Source organism: Gopherus evgoodei, chromosome 6 (assembly GCF_007399415.2).
Source record: "Gopherus evgoodei ecotype Sinaloan lineage chromosome 6, rGopEvg1_v1.p, whole genome shotgun sequence".
Taxonomy (NCBI): Eukaryota; Metazoa; Chordata; order Testudines; family Testudinidae; genus Gopherus; species Gopherus evgoodei.
This window is the reverse complement of record NC_044327.1, coordinates 45,826,022-45,845,568: the sequence shown is the minus strand read 5'-3', so window position 1 is coordinate 45,845,568 and position 19,547 is coordinate 45,826,022. Positions and strand designations below refer to the sequence as shown.

At 41.0% G+C, this 19,547-nt stretch overlaps 1 protein-coding gene across 3 annotated transcripts in view; it reads right to left on the bottom strand.

Annotated features, from left to right (window-relative positions):
• Positions 1-19,547, bottom strand: part of NTRK2 (neurotrophic receptor tyrosine kinase 2) — a 271,563-nt gene that overhangs the window by 111,161 nt on the left and 140,855 nt on the right. For 2 of the 3 annotated variants that reach the window (XM_030566647.1, XM_030566649.1), the window contains exon 12: positions 6,411-6,599. In XM_030566647.1, coding sequence (XP_030422507.1) covers positions 6,411-6,599 — 189 coding nt within the window. The remainder of the gene's footprint in view (positions 1-6,410; positions 6,600-19,547) is intronic. The other variant, XM_030566648.1, reaches the window with a different exon arrangement.

The following is a 19,547-nucleotide window of genomic DNA, read 5'->3' as shown; positions in this document are numbered from 1 at the left end:
CTCGTCTTCGGGGCACTTCAGCGGCGGGTCCCGGAGCGAGTGAAGGACCCGCCGCAGAATTGCCGACGATGACCCGAAGCACGGAAGGACCCCCTGCCGCCAAATTGCTGCCGAGGATGGCAAAATGCTGCTCTCCCAAATCCTGGTGCCCTAGGCGACCACCTAGGTCGCCTAAATGGAAGCACTGGCCCTGACTGTAGGACTGGAGCTACAGATTGTAAACTAATTTTTGCTAGTTATACAGATTTGCAAAATCAGTAGCAATCAGTTTACAGTAATTATTTCTAACAACCGACATGCAGCAGCAGGAGCACTCCTTAACAGAAAGCAATCGGATAGGTGAAACAATTCATAGCAAGGATGTGAACAGCTTCTTTTGCACTAAAACAGACTCTTCTAGTGTATTTTTCCAGTTTTATACAGTAGAATCTGAATTAAGGCACATACAGATAGGACAAATGTTACATTAATGACATTTGAGCTAAGAATCATAACTATTATTTTTCACTGGAGTCTACCCTAACCCTTCCTTATTTTTCAATATTCAATTATCAAAAGAAGATGATATTTAATTTGTTAATTTCGGTTCAGATTAAACATTTCATTTTAATCTGATGAGGCACAAGCTTGTGTCATTATTTTATTTACAAATAAAAATGAATCCCATTATGTCACTCAGTTTTTTGCCTCATGTCTACATCTAAACTTCCACACTCAGGCATGTGCACTTAGATGTACATCACAGCAGTACACACCTACAAGAGGAAAAGTATGATTGAGTGATTAAGAAAGACATCAGAAATACCCTGATATACCATAAGCTACCCGTATAAAGGACACAGATTTCCTCACATTTTCTAAAGCAAACCTGACTTTGTGTCTTAGCCATTGGCTCAAATATCCAGGGGATAAACCACACAGGAACGAGATAACACCTATGCGATAGTGAGAATGTCTTTAAAAAATAACTGGAGAGAGGAGAATTGTAACTATGAGCCTGTTGTAACTATAAGGCATTTGAATGAGCTGGTATGGGGAAACTCAAGTCAGTGGAGTTACTTCAGATTTACACTGTTGTGACTGAGGCCAAGATTTGGTTCAGGAATCTTTACACAAGAAACCAAGAGCAAAGATCAATTTTTTCACACAGTTACATGGAAGCAACTATAGTGACATCCATGGCGTTTTCCTGGGGGTAACTCATGGCAGAATTTGTCTCTTCCAGCTCCAAAGTTTACTTCAGAGCAGCTTCTTATCCAAGCAGTGGGATAATTCTGCCCTAAATCACAACCCTTGCAATCCCATTGATGTTTTATGCATCTCTGGTCCTGAACTTTTGTCTTTCACATTATGATCAACAAGGCAGTGTTATTTACTGTGAGAAGTTCCACCCTTAATCGTTAAAACATAACAGTAATAGTCTGATATATTCCGAGTACAGAGCAGTTTGCTAAGTGACAATTTAAGAAATTCAATAGCTATGCACTACTGAATTGATAGGCTTGACCTTTTCAGTCCTATCTCAACAGCTTTGGTGTGTCAGTTTGGTAACTTCAAAAAATCAGGCACAGCTGCTAAATGCTAATCTTGGAAAAGTCCTGGTCTCAATGAAGGGCCAATGAGATTGAGGCTTACGATGTCCTACTAGAATTAGTAAAACTCAGAAGACACAAAAAATGATCTTTATAGCATGGCAAGTCATTGTGCCTGTGAGGTTTTAGACAGTATAGTTGGTGCCAAGGGAGGATAATTTCTGGAAGGTTTGCCATCTATGTGAGTGTCCTACACTGAAGATTACTTCACTCGAATGTCTGGCCTCATTACTGATAGTGACATTTGAAAGTCCCATTCCCAAGTGAGATGATTTACAGGGTGCTCCCAGTTCATTGCAACTTTGTTGAAAATGATCTCATACCAAAGATCATTTTGTCATGTCCAGGCTCTGAGTGCTCTCACCCATTTGAAACTAGATATGTCACAGTTAGCCAGGTACCTACAAACAGAAAGGGCTGACACTTGACTTTAGTTTAAGCAGAAGCAAGTGAACAAGTTTGGTGTGCCTTAAGTTACTCAGTGCATCACAGAATGCAAAAATTCCAAGTGGAAACCCTTCTGCAGAGGCGGATCAGCCAAATAAAGGTAGGTCTACCTGGGGGGGAGGAGTGGGGAGCAGTTTGCCCAGGCCCCCTTTTTGAGAGGGCTCCCAAACTGAGCAGCGTAGCAACCAAGTGCACAGGGTCATGATGCCCTGGTGGTCCCTGCGAGGGTGGCAGTCAGCAGCCTTTGGCAGCTTGCCTGCAGGAGGTCCGCCAGTCCCGCGGATTCAGTGGAAATTCGGCTGCGGGTACGCCGAAGCTGTGGGACTGGCGGACCTCCCACAGGCAAGCCCCTGAAGGCAGCCTGTCTGTCATGCTTTGGGCGGTAAAAAAGCTAGAGCCACCCCTGGCCCTGTGTCAGATATTGTCAAAGGCCCTTCAAAATCTCTATGTGACCCTGAAGAAAAGGCAGAGGAACCTGAGGCCAGCAGTAGGTGAGTGTTCGTGCCATGGCAAGATGGGGATGCGAGATGGGCAGAAGCTAGAGTAGAGTCCTGTGGGCTTGCTGGACAGCCAGAGGAAAATGGATGTTTAACCACCGATGGCTGGAATGGGAAATATCACATAGGCATGGATGAGGGAGGGTCATTTTCAATTGTCTATCAGTACATTCAGTGAATGTCTAGATGAGCATCCAGAATGAAATCAAGGCCAGGACATCACCTCCACACTTTTGAGTGCTTATGAAACTAAAACTGAAACTAAACCTCACCGGTTCTGATTTTGCATCTTGAGTGTATCAAGAGGGGAAGGGGGCACTATCGTGTCTAGTCTCCTCATTCCCAGACTTTTAGAGGCTGGTACTTCTCAGGAATGATTTTTTTCAGTGGCAGACGTGCTGATTTTTTGGTGATGGAATTTCAAATGGGATTTATTATGATTGCTATTTTAATAAACACACACACATACACACACTTCTCAGAGTTGGCGTTGGAGCTTGGTGCTCTGTCTACAGGATTAGGCATTTGACAAGAGGGTAAAACATCGCTTAAGTGGAGAACGAAATAACAAACTCCACTTGCTACTCACTGCAAACATGCACCTTCAAATTCCATTTAAATATAGCATTAGTGTTGGAAAGTGATTCCACTTAGCCCCCAAAAATGCAGCATAAAAATATCAATCACACAGGATCCTGCATGACAATTATTTTCCACCATGACAGCCATTGACTAGGTGTCTAATACTTAGATGGCAGCTGTATTTAGGCTGGATAGGGAGTAAACATAAATGTTAATTATTTTACTTGAGATGAGAAACTAGATGACATTTTGAGCTGGTATTACTGCAAAATGGAAAACAGTATGAGAGCTTACAGCTTATAAAAGTATCAAAAATACAAACCAGGAGGTAGTTTGCAGATCAGAGGAGGACAAGTGCAACACTAATAAAAAGTGAGTGAATGAGACAGAGAAAGTGTGTGTGAAATTATTCATGGGAAGACCATTTTTGTCTCAGACAATTCAAATTACCCTCTTTATTGGACATGCTCAATGTGGTAGAAGAGACCAGATTTGTCTTGATTATATTGTGCTATAGTAGTTTACCTGGTTCTCTTTGTTTAAAATAATAAAAACCCAAATATCTCAGACACTGAGAACATCAATGCAGTGTAGCAGAACGTGGAACGATCTGATGTACAGATCTCCACCTTCCTTATCATTCAAATCATATCATGCATAGTAATGTGAAGACTTAAACCCTCATTCTCTACACATTTACACACATGCTTAATTTTATACACTGTGAGTAATTTCATCAGAGTCAGTGATATTACTGACAATGTGCAAAATCAAGTACATGTTTAAGGGCATGTCTACACAGTGGAGTTACGCATATTGGGGTGGGGGGTGTTTCAAATAGGCACTATACTAAAGCATGCTAGGAAACTTTTAGTGTAAACCAGCAGAGTCTACACAGACCAATTAATGCACAACACATCAGTGCACTTTAGAAATCACCCCTGCATAGTGCGTGTTGCTGCTCTAGTTAAGGCCTCAGTAGAAAAGACCTGACTCTTTTCAGGATCAGGACCTGAGATTATTGACTTACAACTTTTACTGTAGTTAGTGTTGTTCAATTGTGATGCAATGCTTCTATAGTTGAGCTCCAACCTCCTATTCAACTCAAATGACCTCTGTTTTGGAACAGAGCACATACATTTTAAAAACATTTTTGTTAAAGCCAGAGACAGTACATGCACAGAAGTTTGCTTTCAGAAGAATAATTAAAATGTATTTTAATGTAGCTGGTGGCAGGGGTACAAGAGCCTAATATTCATACACTTGGTCCTTTATATAACTTTGTAGATGGCATGAGAGCACATTGCTCCAGTTGTAATCCCCTAATGAATCCTATTTTTCATAGGAATTGAGTTCCCAATCACAATACAAACATACAGTGTTCTCCTTACGCTTATCAAGTATAAAAAAATTATTTCAGCATAGTGCATATGATATATCAGATATTTGGAGACTCTTTGAGGATTATTGTATTATACAATAATTCCATATAATCAAATAACATTAAAAGAACATTAAGATTGCATGAATACAACCCAGCAAGTGTTAAAAGTTGCTGTTGCCAGGGCACCCTGATGTTCTGCAGTAGATTGTGCGTAAGTGCACAATGTGGAATTATCTCAGGGTTTCACAGGAAAGGTAGGTTCCCTGGTCTTAGGGTGACCAGATAGCAAATATGTAAAATCAGGACAGGGGTGGGGTAATAAGTGCCTATATAAGAAAAAGCCCCAAATATTGGGACTGCCCTATAAAATTGGGGCATCGGTCACCCTACCTGTTCTCAGTCTTTCCACTTGTGAAAAAACACAGCAAATAGTGGAGGGTTCCTGTTACACTCTATAAACTGCCCAAGGTTTAGGACAAAAGCCCCAGCTTGTGCATCCACACTAAAATTTTTGCTGCATAGTTAAATCAATTATGTGCATCAATACACGATGTAGCATTCCTCAACCACACATGGGGCCCGATCCAAAGCCCAGTGAAGTCAATGTGAGGCTTTCCACTGACTTCCATGGAAAATGGATCAGGCAGCCTATGAATTTAAGGAAAAGCTTATTCAAAATGTATTGGGCATGTGAAGTGTACAATGTATTAAGGCTCATAACTTGGTCAAATGAGAATAATTTTTATTGAAACACTTATAGGCAATTGTCATTGATACGGCCATTTCTACCACAATATTCAACCTTTGTTTAAGACTGTTCCAAAAAATTGCATTTTTTTTTTATAATGAGGAAAGTAATTTTTTTTCATTCTTCTCATGCTACAAAACCATTTTTTGCTGAAGCATTAAAAAATCACTAGGGACCAAGCCACAACAATTTCAGTCCAAAAGGTAAAAGTTTGAGATAGCTATGAATGACTGAAAATTGTGAATTAGAATGGAAACCATTAAAAAACTCTGATTATAGCAATTACTGTCTCACCTGCTATAGTATGTTAGTGTCAGTAGTTATCCATGGTAGTTGTAGATGACCACAATATTTATTATTTGCTGTACTATTATATTTAATGTTTCAATAACAGCCTCCCCCAACTTTTACAATGTTCATTTGCAAAACTAATATTTGTTTTGGAGTTCAGTAACAGAAATCTGGTGTGCTTGTTTAACTGCTCACTTCATATGCCTCCAACCTGATTGACTGAGAACATATATGTGACAGTTAGACTTACTGTTCATCTGAGGTGAAAACAAGACTTAGTGCTTCACCTTAAATATTAAACACCTTTTTAAAATATAAAGCCTGAACTATACAGATAAAGCAGAAGAATAAAAGTTGTCACCCTCTGTAATCTCAACACTATTTTAGCATTACTTTTAAAAATATATATATTTCAAAGTGAATTTACATTCATAGCCACAACACAAGTAATTTGATAATAGAATGTATATAACAATACTATGCAAATATTGACTTCTGGTTCTGGCCCAAAGCAAGATTAGTCTTTTCTTGAGAATACAATGGGTCAAATTCATATTAGGTGCAATGGCCAGATTCAAAGGCCATTGAAATCAATGGAAAGTCTCTCAGTGACTTCAGTGAACTTTGTAGGCTTTCTGTGTAGCTGTCTTAATTGACTCCTCACAGGGGCTGAATTTGGCCTTTTGGCTATGACAGATGTAAAGCAGTTCATCTCATGTACAAATGTCCTTAATGACTTGAATACATTTTAAACCCCCCTCCCACTGCCCCTGCAAATTACATCATTTCCCCATTAGCTCCAGTAAAGAAACCCAGCTCATGGCTGAGAAAAATAAATGACCAAAATACATATAAACATCTGTACTTACATGTGTCTGGCTTGAGCTGACTGTTGGTGATTCCAAAGTACTGGGGGTTTTCAATGACAGGAATCTTTGTCATTCCAATGATGACAGCATCTGGGCCGCCCTCAGAAGAAGATGGAGTGTTACTCCCATTCGAAATGTGATGGAGGGGACTTGCCGAATCATCATCATTGCTGATAACTGAAGAAGGACCTAGAGTTAGAAACAAAGATTCCCCTGTAACTTGACAAATTTTTCCCCTCCCTCAGCCACCTGCTTTGCTAGTTGGCGCTTTTGTCTCTGGGATTTTGTATGCATGTTGAGGGAGGTAGTGAACATATTTCATATGGGACTTTAAAAGAAAGGCTTAGTTTGGTGACTCTTTTATATGCACAAGGATCATGGTTCCATAGAAGTAACCTCTAAAGCACTCAGATACTATGACTACGAGTGTGTTATAAGTACCTATATTGATAGATTACATAGACTTGATAGGACTACATCCAATATAGTGGGATAAATATCAAAATGCAGTGAACTCTTCTGTTGTTTCCAGCAATAGATATAACCTGTATTCATTGCTTGTTTGCATTAGCCCCTACACAGAACATACACAAGTAAGGCCTTTGAAAACAAAGCTGAGTGATTTTTTCCCTTGTCACGGCCTTATTGCGAGACAGGATATGTGTGTGAGATGCATTCTCCCTGATGAGGGAGGTTGTCTAAATTCTGAAGGACTAAGAAGGTTAAGACAACATTCAGAGCCCAGTGGACATGTAGGACCAAAGAAGGTGCTGGGCAAACATGAAAGGATGGCAGGGGGAAGGAATCCTCCCAACTCCTACCCTATGCCTCAGAAGGACTGTGGAGTCACTGTGCAAGGGCTGTTCCAACACAATGGAATATTTCATTCCCCTTGGCAGCCTGTCAGAACCCAGTATTTGAGTGGCCACTTCTGTGTTTTGTTCTCTTTGCACTTTATTAATAATAATTATTATTACAATTAAGCCACAGCAACAGATGAGATAAAAAGTGATGACTGATTAATTAATAGTTATGCAAATTGAGCACTTCTCGGGTGGGTTTCAGGGGCTTTGATCTAATATCTCACAACCTATGCAAGGTCAGAATAAGTAACCAAGTAATCCAAGAGCTCTCACGGTTTACAGCTTAATTGCTCTCTTCCCTATAATTCTATGTATGCAACATGAATTCAGAAAGAAGATCCAAGTCACTAATAAACCTTGGCAGCACTTTTCCTACTCTTCCCACTGAAGAGCCAGTGACAAACTCACATTTTCAAATGGTTTATTTTATGTGATTCTCCTCTCTTGACTGGCTCATAGTTTCACCATAAAGACATCTTTATCATTCCATAAGATGGCTTGTAAGTAGGGGATGGATTTGGAGATCCCATTAGAAATTCCGCCTCTGACATAGCTATTTTAGCTGCAGGAACATCCCTGTCTCTCTCCCCCGTTACCACTTAAAACCCTGACTCTGGTTTGGCAGTCCATAAAGGAAACCATTTTATTGTTTGAAAAAGTAGTTTTCCCGTAGCCTGAAACATCAGCGGTAATTTTTCAAATGCCTTTCACTTTGCTGGGAAGTCACAGTTGACAACTTTAAGCAATGCACCTAGATCTATGCAATTTATCAAGTGACGTATTAATACTGATGCTGTTTTGTCACTCCTGATCCTTAGAAGATTAATGCTACTAGCAAAGCTACAAGGATTATGCCTGTTTTTTGGCAAAGATTTTTATATAATGAAGTCCAGAACACAGCAAACAGTTGGGAGAAAACATTCCTTGAGATGGTATATTAGCTACACATATAATGTCACAACATTATTTGATGTGTGTTTGAGTTTGTGTGTGCATCTGTTCTGCTATAAAACATCATGAAAATGTAGAGAAGAACAAGAAAAGCCTTGCTTAAGTTTCCTAGAAAAAAAACCACTCCTTAGTCTCATGTCTCTGAACTTGGCATGTCTCAAGTTGATGTTACCACTAAGCTGACAGACAAAAATTTTTCTTGTCCAAAATGCTGTCCTTTTTATATTAATGTATCTTTAGTGCGAAGGACCACATCTATTTTATTACAACAGCTTGTAAGCTTTCTTATATAACTTAATAGAGGCACTTCTAAGTCCTCTGCAGCCTCTGATTAGCATGAGAAACAAATCCCTTTGTCATTTGTTCATTCCTCGCACGTATACAGGCTTGGAAGGAAGAAGTGTACATTACACATCTATAGGAATGTAAGCAGACTAGTGAAAAGGAAGGCAATCTGCTAATCACATCAATTTTGCGCTGATCAGGACTCTGGCATCCAGTTTTATATGCTAGACCACTTTTGAATTATTTTTTAAATCATTGCATGTTGCAAGGCATTGTGGTTAAAATGTGGCTGCTTTCTTCGTAAATGAGGTTACTAAACTAAGCCAAGTAATTAAACTGGTCCTCTGTGTTATGCCAATTAGATTTCAAAACATTTCTGATATCTTTGTGCAATACCTAAAATATGAGGGTAAATGCTAGACCACAGTGATGTGTTATGATCTACTTAATTTGTTATTAATCCACTTAATCAAGGAACCCTTTTTATACATTCAGTACAGGGAACTGACTGTAAATTACAACTCCTAATAAGCACACCATATTTACTAACTAGAAAAAAGACAAAACGATGGCCTTTGCTTAATTTTAAAATACCCATTTCAGTTTTCTACATATCTGTTATATAATTAAAGCATCCATCATCCAAGGGATGGCAAGCTTTTTACATAACAGGAGACAAATAAACTTACACCAGTTCAAACATCCACTTCATCAGGGCCCACTGATAAATGTGAATAAACAGGTACACAAACTGTTTTGTTGCTTGCTTATTTGACAGACTAACTGTTTTACATGAAGTTACATTCCATTTCTGCAATGCACTGACTTAATTACATTACAGTCAAAGGCTAGCACTGCAGCTGACACTTCACTGTAGCAGTTTTCACTGTTGCATTTCCAGAATGCAATTTGAATGCGACCACTCCAAGCTGGCAAGAAACTGGAATGGCTCTTTCATGAATCATTTATCCAGAGCACGAATCAAAGGGTAATTTCTTAAACAGTGTCTAAGTACTGTCTCATCCTGATTAAATGGGGTCACCTAAAATTACTTGTCAAAGGCAGAATGAGCAGGGCAACCATTTGCTGACACCTATTATTGATCTTGCTTTCTCAAATCCAACATTGGCTTCGTACAGGAAGAAAATTTTAAACAAAATGTCTCCAATGGAAATGAAACTCTTTGGCTGTCAATAGCCATCCCTTCAAGGGACAGTTGCAGCTTTTAAGAAAACTCCAAAGAAACAGGAGGTTTCTCCATCCCAGAATGTTCTGCCTAACATCCTCACTGGGTTTTTTAGAGAATATATTTCTTGTCTTAAGAAGATGGAAGCCAGAGCCAGATAAGAAACAGCTGTCTGCCTTGGAGACAAATGATGAGAAAATATATCTTACAGGACTGACCCTCTCTCTCTTTATTCATTGTGTATTGTCTGTGCACAAAAGAAAACATGTAGCATGGATGCAAGCACATTACCCATTTGCTATATGCACATCATTTCCAAGATGTAAGCATGTGGAAAGATTTAGGGAAAATAATTCTTTTCTAAGATGACATTCTGTGTGTGGGATAGTGGGGGGAGAGAAAATGAGCCAGATTGTGACTGCTCCTCATGAAATGCATGAGGGTGGGAGGGTACAAGGAGCTTCTCTGCTCACTGCTGTGTACCCCATAGAGGAACCAGAGACAATCACATTATCAAAAAGGGGAAGGGGAGGAAGCAGGGCCATAGCTCATACCCATACACTCTGCACCAGCAACATGGGTAGAAGGTTGCCACATTCGGTGCAATCCTCTGGTACCCCTTGGAGCTTCCTGATGCACAGTCGCTCTCCAACTTCTTCTTGGGACAGTGCATTTCTGTGCTGTCCCTTATAGTGGCTAGTGCCTTACAGGAACAATTAGGTCCAGACTGGTAATTTTATCCTGATATTTTTTTCTACAGGGTTGCAACTGCATTTTCCTTAGATTTCAAAAAAAAATGTTCTTACAGAATAATATTTTAAAGTACTTTAGATATTCTGACCAGGATCAATACTTTCATGATCATACTATAAGAGATTTTTTTCTGCTGCCCCATTGTTGTGAAGTGAAAGAGCAGTAATGGATTTTTTATATGAATTCCGCTGGACTCTAGTCACACTATGATTTCTTGGCGTTGACCTCTGGCTCTTTTCTTGCTCCATTTCTGACTTCCTGTGGTACTTAGCCTCTTGGCTTTGGAGATATGTCTGGCTATTGACTGCCATTGAAGTAATGCATATTACCGTCCCACATGTTAGAAGATGAAAAAAGGTCCAAAATTAAATAATGTCCTAAGATTGACTCAGCTGAGCATGCTCAGACAAGAACACTGACGTTAGCACACAGAAGGGGAGAAGCACACAGAGGTTGAATTAGAAAAGCACTGCAAAAGATAAATCTCAAAGGCAAGAACATACGGTTTTGGTTTACACCTGGCATAGCCTTGCTGAAAGACATTTTCAGGCTTTGGATCAGATGGTCACAAACAATCCCTTATGCTCATTTACATCCATCCATTGATCTTGGTTAGAAGACAAATGATGTATGCCATGTGCACTTAAGGTATGTCTACCCTGCAATTAAACACCCATCATTGGCCCAGGTCAGCTGACTTGGGCTTGTGGGGCTGCAGGGCTGTAAAACTACTGTGTAGACATCTGGGCTTGGGCTCCAGCCTGAGCCTGAATGTCTACAGCCCTGCAGTCTGAGTCCCACGCCCGAGTCTGCTGACCCAGGCCAGCTGCGGTCATGTCACAGTGTAGATGTACCTTTGTTGTCTGCTGTGCTTCACAATTTAGCAGGGATAATATGTTCAAAGCCTAGTGCTTCTCTATGTCCCACATGAAAGAGCATAACAGAACCCAGTGTTGACCATTTGGAGTGATATCCCTTTAACTGGTTCCTTACTTCAAAAGATCATTTTGTCTTGACCTCTTTAATATTCACTCTCTGTAGTTCAGTTTGTCTCCTGGCTTCATGCTAGACTGATATAGAATGGCCCACAGAAACAAGTCTGCAATGAGAACTTTTATGTTTTTATATATAGATATAAACCCAAAAGTAACCTCAATGGGTCAAATTCTCTGCTGGTGTAAATGATAGCCATTCTATTGTTTCCTGTTGACACCAATAGAGAATTTGGCTCAATGTGCTTCCTTTATGACCACTAAAGAAAACCAATATTTTTGGCTTTGCAGCCAGAACTGCCTGAATTTTCCATGGATTTCTTTCCTCCTGTATTCAGGTCCTGGATCCCTTTGTCACATACATCAGTGTTCATGTCAGCAGGCAAAATCAAGTGTGAGGAAAAATGTTCTGTTATGGGTCTGAGCTCCCTTTTTTGCGGGGGGGACTATAAATGTAAGGTAGGGATGCTCAATGTGCAGGGCATGGTCCCCAGGTCCTTTTTCTTGCAGATGGCCTTGAAAATACTATAGCATCAGGGAAATCTAAAGGAATGAGGCCAGAACACATTATCAAAAAGAATCCAACAGACTTGAATGCAGCCAGAGCTCTCACCCAATAGTGCCCGCCTCCCCCAGAGCTGGAAACCAGTGGCTCCCCCTCCCAAAACACAAACAAAATAAACCAAGTAAGCAAACAACACCAACCCCACACCAAACCACCCTACCCCATGCAGAGGTTTTACCCTGAGAAAGGAGAAGAGCTAGAGACTCTATGATGTCTGCTAGAGACTTTGCTTTTGCGAGCATTTTGTATGGAAGATGCTGAGATACTACAGTGATGGGCAACTGTATGAAACTTGAAGGTAAAAGATAAATAAAAGAGAATGCTTTGTTTCAATGGCCATTCCCCAGCCTCTCTCAAATCACCCCACCCGCACCCCGGCTATTGGGGAGGGGAAGCCTGTTATAATATAAACCAATTATCACTAATGTTGACATTTTGTCTTTGTGATATTAAAAAAAAATAATAAATCACAGGTTGACAACAGTCCTCCCTGGAAGGCTGAGGGGCTGTTCTGGAGACCCATGACACTTCCAGCCAGGGGAAACTTAAACAAAATATCCTAAATCAGAATGTAGGCTGCTAGATAATATTGGCTTAATGGCTTTGAAAATAAGATCACTTGTTCATTAGGCTTTCATGACTCTTGTCTTCTCCTGTTATCTCTCATACCTCTCTACTTGCTCTTTCAGCATTTGTTTGGAGGATCCTCTAACTCCCTTCATGGCTTAGCTCTGCCCTACCTGTTATCTTGTTCACTGTACACAGCCCTCAACACTGGCTCTGTGTAGTATCATGCACATAGTAGTATCATGCACATAGACTCATAGACTTTAGAGTCAGAAGGGACCAATATGATCATCTAGTCTGACCTCCTGCACAAGGCAGGTCACAGAATCCTACCCATCCACTTATATAACAAACTCCTAACCTATGTCTGAGTTATTGAAGTCTTCAAATTGTGGTTTGAAGACCTCAAGCTGCAGATAATCCACCAGCAAGTGGACCCATGCCCCACGTTGCAGAGGAAGGCAAAAAACCTCCAGGGCCTCTGCCAATCTGCCCTGAAGGAAAATTCCTTCCCGACCCCAAATATGGCGATCAGCTAAACCCTGAGCATATGAACAAGACTCACCAGCCAGCACTCAGGAAAGAATTCTCTGCAGTAACTCAGATCCCATCCCATCTAACGTCCCATAACAGACCACTGGGCATACTTACCTGCTGATAATCAAAGATCAGTTGCCAAAATTAAGCTATCCCATCATACCATCCCTTCCATAAACTTATCAAGCTTAGTCTTAAAGCCAGAGTTGTCTTTTGTCCCCACTACTCCCCTTGGAAGGCTGTTCCAGAACTTCACTCCTCTAATGATTAGAAACCTTCGTCTAATTTCAAGTCTAAACTTCCTAGTGTCCTGTTTATACCCATTTGTTCTTGTGTCTACATTGGTACTAAGCTTAAATAATTCCTCTCTCTCCCTAACATTAATCCCTCTGATATATTTATAAAGAGCAAGCATATCCCCCCTCAACCTTCTTTTGGTTAGGCTAAACAAGCCAAGCTCTTTGAGTCTCCTTTCATAAGACAGGTTTTCCGTTCCTTGGGATCATCCTAGTAGCCCATCTCTGAACCTGTTCCAGTTTGAATTCATCCTTCTTAAACATGGGAAACCAGAACTGCACACAGTATTCCAGATGAGGTCTCACCAGTGCCTTATATAACGGTACTAACACCTTCTTATCTTTGCTGGAAATACCTCACCTCATGCATCCTAAAACTGTATTAGCTTTTTTAACGGCCATATCACATTGGTGGCTCATAGTCATCCTGTGATCAACCAATACTCCAAGGTCCTTCTCCTCCTCTGTTGCTTCCAACTGATGTGTCCCCAATTTATAACTAAAATTCTTATTATTAATCCCTAAATGCAGGACCTTGCACTTTTCACTATTAAATTTCATCCTATTACTATTACTCCAGTTTACAAGGTCATCCAGATCTTCCTGTATGATATTCCGGTCCTTCTCTGTGTTAGCAATACCTCCCAGCTTTGTGTCATCTGCAAACTTTATTAGCACATTCCTGCTTTTTGTGCAAAGGTCAGTAATAACTTTTATAGCCTATTTTCCATTTTCCAACAGGCACCTTTGTACTTTCTCCCATGCAATTCCCACCCCCAATACCTGGGAAGAGCTCCTTGTAATAATCTGCAAAACTACTACATTAGCCTCCTTCAACCTTCCCTGTGCTGTGATGCCTGATAATTATTAGAGCCAGTAAATTATGGCTTTGCGGTTGAAGTCATGTTGTTAAAACGGGGATGGATTTTGCCCATACAAGTATTATGAAGCATTCTCATGTGAAGAGAACAATTAATATAAATGCGAGAGAGAGGTGGTCATGCTTGCAAGTGATCCTTCTGTATGACACTTATGCTGGTGCATCAATTCCATGGTTCCTTCATAAGATCTGGGGTGACTTCTCACCAGATCTTGCACTGGTATTGGCTCATGTTACTTCAAGCCCTTGTTTCCATAGGAAACGTAAGCAATGGCTTGCAGTCAAATCAACCTGTGTAGAGACATATTAATGGTACTGCATTACCATGCAAAAGCAGGACGTGAATGCATGTCACCACTGTAATATTAGCTTTCCCTTTCACTGATTTCGTTCCTGTATTGATTCTTCCCTTTTTTGTGTATTGTTAAGTATTAAATACAAGGCTGTCAAAAAGCACTTACGCAAGTTTCTTTTCCCCATGAGACTCCCATATTTACTGTAGATTCTAAGAAGTGCTTTTTTCTTCCTGATTACCAGGCAAGATTCATGCTTCAGAGAGAGCAAAGACTCAATATTTCCTGTTATTAAACTAGCATGCACACTCGCCAAAGCATATACCCTATGGCCAGCAGATTTATTAAACCAGTGTGCAAGCTTCCCACCAGAGCATACACCCCATTTTCAGCTGACTTTTTGAATCCCTATCTCACCATCTACTCCCTCTGTTCCATTATCCTGTAGTCACTGTTCAGCAAGGTTATCCACCCAGGTACTACATTCCCTATTCTGAATGTTCCCTCCACATATTTAAGTTCAACAAGTCCAGGCAAACTCTGAAGCAACAATGATCTCAAATAATGTTTAAGTAATTCTATTAGAGTGAATAAGAGAAGAGAGCACAACAGAACAGAAAGTAATAGAATTACATCAACATTATTTTATATGATTGCTGTCTTATATGCTGCACTTTGAATACAGGGAATTGAATTAAAAGGCATAAATAGACCAGAAAGAAAACTAGTATTTAAGATACAAGACAAGTTGAACAGGTCACCCCAAATCAAACCTGTTTAGCACCACCTCAGAGGAGTACAGCTACTTTCAGTAAATTCAGACACCATTAGAAATCTGTTTAGTGTGACTTCAGTGAAGCTTTTTCTATATAGATGCTTAACCTTTTACTGTACTAATGGCACTGCTAAAAGTCCTATTGCATACTATATGGCTGCCCCAGCATTTATTGAGCAGTGGCAGGCCTCCTTCCTTACCCCTCAGCCTACGCTTGTATAATTCAACAGCATGTGTTTCCTATCCCTCTAAATTCCTGATCCACAGAGTATGTGAGTCTGTTACCACTCCCAGCTGGATAGCCTATTTCTTTAGCTCATGCTATAGAGACTCATGCTTTCAACTCTAGAAATCCCCAATTCAATCTAATGTTGGCAAAGATATCAGCCACCATATTTCCACACAGGAAATAAACATTATGGGACTTCTTTTGTTCAGGAGCGGCGCCAGGGTTTTTGGAGCCCTAGGCAGGAGTCCTTCCATATGCCCAATCGTTGCCGGCAATTCTGCGGCGGAGGGGTCCTTCTGCGCTCCCAGTCTTCGGGGCACTTTGGCGGTGGGTCCCGAGCGAGTGAAGGACCTGCTGCAGAATTGCCGCCGAAGACCCGGAGCACAGAAGGACCTCCCGCCGCCGAATTGCCACCTCCCCAAATCCTGGCGCCCTAGATGACCACCTAGGTCGCCTAAATGGAAGCGCTGGCCCTGCTTTTGTTCTCTGAGTACCAGAGAGAGGTTGCCAGAGCTTTTGCTGTCGTCAGCAGCACCATCACCACCACTGAAGGACACATCTGAATGCTGTCACTAGCGCATCTGTTGCCACGTCCCCAAACTTCACTGTCAAACAAGCATTTGGAGGCAATATACTACCCCTTTTCAAAAGGTGAAGGAAGTGCTGGCAATCAGAGCAGCTCTGGAGATCTTATGCATGATGCAGGTGAGCAAACCCCACAGGTAAGTGGGGAACAAGACCTGGGAGATGGGTCGGAAACAGGAGGGAGCACGGGCTATAATGGCAGAGAGAAAGGAGGGTCAGGGCAAAGCTGGGAGGCAAGATCAAACCAGTATCTTAGATGCCTATATACAAATGCAAGAAGTATGGGTAATAAGCAGGAAGAACTGGAAGTGCTAATAAATAAATACAACTATGACATTGTTGGCATTACTGAAACTTGGTGGGATAATATACATGACTGGAATGTTGGTGTGGATGGGTATAGTTTGCTCAGGAAGGATAGACAGGGGGAAAAGGGAGGAGGTGTTGCCTTATATATTAAAAATGTACACACTTGGACTGAGGTGGAGATGGACATAGGAGATGGAAGTGTTGAGAGTCTCTGGGTTAGGCTAAAAGGGGTAAAAAACACGGGTGATGTCGTGCTGGGAGTCTACTACAGGCCACCTAATTAGGTGGAAGAGGTGGATGAGGCTTTTTTCAAACAACTAACAAAATCATCCAAAGCCCAAGATTTGGTGGTGATGGGGGACTTCAACTATCCAGATATATGTTGGGAAAATAACACCGCGGGACACAGACTATCCAATAAGTTCCTGGACTGCATTGCAGACAACTTTTTATTTCAGAAAGTTGAAAAAGCTACTAGGGAGGAAGCTGTTCTAGACTTGATTTTAACAAATAGGGAGGAACTTGTTGAGAATTTGAAAGTAGAAGGAAGCTTGGGTGAAAGTGATCATGAAATCATAGAGTTTGCAATTCTAAGGAAGGGTAGAAGGGAGTACAGCAAAATAGAGACAAGGGATTTCAGGAAGGCAGATTTTGGTAAGCTCAGAGAGCTGATAGGTAAGGTCCCATGGGAATCAAGACTGAGGGGAAAAACAACTGAGGAGAGTTGGCAGTTTTTCAAAGGGACGCTATTAAGGGCCCAAAAGCAAGCTATTCCAATGGTTAGGAAAGATAGAAAATGTGGCAAAAGACCACCTTGGCTTAACCACGAGATCTTGCGTGACCTATAAAATAAAAAGGAGTCATATAAAAAATGGAAACTAGGTCAGATTACAAAGGATGAATATAGGCAAATAACACAGGAATGCAGAGGCAAGATTAGAAAGGCAAAGGCACAAAATGAGCTCAAACTAGCTATGGCAATAAAGGGAAACAAGAAGACTTTTTATCAATACATTAGAAGCAAGAGGAAGACCAAGGACAGGGTAGGCCCACTGCTCAGTAAGGAGGGGAAAACAGTAACAGAAGACTTGGAAATGGCAGAGATGCTTAATGACTTCTTTGTTTCGGTCTTCACTGAGAAGTCTGAAGGAATGTCTAATATAGTGAATGCTTACGGGAAGAAGGTAGGTTTAGAAGATAAAATTAAAAAAGAGAAAGTAAAAAATCACTTAGAAAAGTTAGATGCCTGCAAATCACCAGGGCCTGATGAAATGCATCCTAGAATACTCAAGGAGTTAATAGAGGAGGTATCTGAGCCTCTAGCTATTATCTTTGGGAAATCATGGGAGACGGGGGAGATTCCAGAAGACTGGAAGGGGGCAAATATAATGCCCATCTATAAAAAGGGAAATAAAAACAACCCAGGGAACTACAGACCAGTTAGTTTAACTTCTGTGCCAGGGAAGATAATGGAGCAAGTAATTAAAGAAATCATCTGCAAACACTTGGAAGGTGGTACGGTGATAGGGAATAGCCAGCATGGATTTGTAAAGAACAAATCGTGTCAAACTAATCTGATAGCATTCTTTCATAGGATAACGAGCCTTGTGGATAAGGGAGAAGCGGTGGATGTGATATACCTAGACTTTAGTAAGGCATTTGATACGGTCTCGCATGATATTCTTATAGATAAACTAGGAAAGTACAATTTAGGTGAGGCTACTACAAGGTGGGTGCATAACTGGCTGGATAACCGTGCTCAGAGAGTAGTTATTAATGGCTCCCAATCCTTCTGGAAAGGTATAACAAGTGGGGTTCCACAGGGGTCTGTTTTGGGACGGGCTCTGTTCAATATCTTCATCAACGATTTAGATGTTGGTATAGAAAGTACGCTTATTAAGTTTGCGGACGATACCAAACTGGGAGGGATTGCAACTGCTTTGGAGGACAGGGTCAACATTCAAAATGATCTGGACAAATTGGAGAAATGGTCTGAGGTAAACAGGATGAAGTTCAATAAAGATAAATGCAAAGTGCTCCACTTAGGAAGGAACAATCAGTTTCACACATACAGAATGGGAAGAGACTGTCTAGGAAGGAGTATGGCAGAAAAAGATCTAGGGGTCATAGTAGACCACAAGCTTAATATGAGTCAACAGTGTGATACTGTTGCAAAAAAAGCAAACGTGATTCTGGGATGCATTAACAGGTGTGTTGTAAACAAGACACGAGAAGTCATTCTTCCACTTTACTCTGCACTGGTTAGGCCTCAACTGGAGTATTGTGTCCAGTTCTGGGCACCGCATTTCAAAAAAGATGTGGCGAAACTGGAGAGGGTCCAGAGAAGAGTAACAAGAATGATTAAAGGTCTTGAGAACATGACCTATGAAGGAAGGCTGAAGGAATTGGGTTTGTTTAGTTTGGAATAGAGAAGAGTGAGAGGGGACATGATAGTAGTTTTCAGGTATCTAAAAGGGTGTCATCAGGAGGAGGGAGAAAACTTGTTCACCTTAGCCTCCAATGATAGAACAAGAAGCAATGGGCTTAAACTGCAGCAAGGGAGATTTAGGTTGGACATTAGGAAAAAGTTCCTAACTGTCAGGGTAGTTAAACACTGGAATAGATTGCCTAGGGAAGTTGTGGAATCTCCATCTCTGGAGATATTTAAGAGTAGGTTAGATAAATGTCTATTAGGGATGGTCTAGACAGTATTTGGTCCTGCCATGAGGGCAGGGGACTGGACTTGATGACCTCTCGAGGTCCCTTCCAGTCCTAGAGTCTATGAGTCTATGATCCAACCCTACATAGACACAATGCCTCCCTTCATCATTGCTGAAACAACGGATGTCCTCTACGGCAGCCCCCAACATGCATGGCTCTGAGCCATAATTAGGTTCTAGACACTGGGGTTTGTGGCTCAGAAGACTTATAGTTGGCAGGTTTATGTATTAACAGGGTAAGTAATTTTCTGCATATCATATTAATTGTTTGACCTGGTTTGCCCTCAGTAGCATTAAGCTTGCCCTGCATCACTGCTCTTCTGACAGGATGCACAGAGAAAAGCTTTCTAG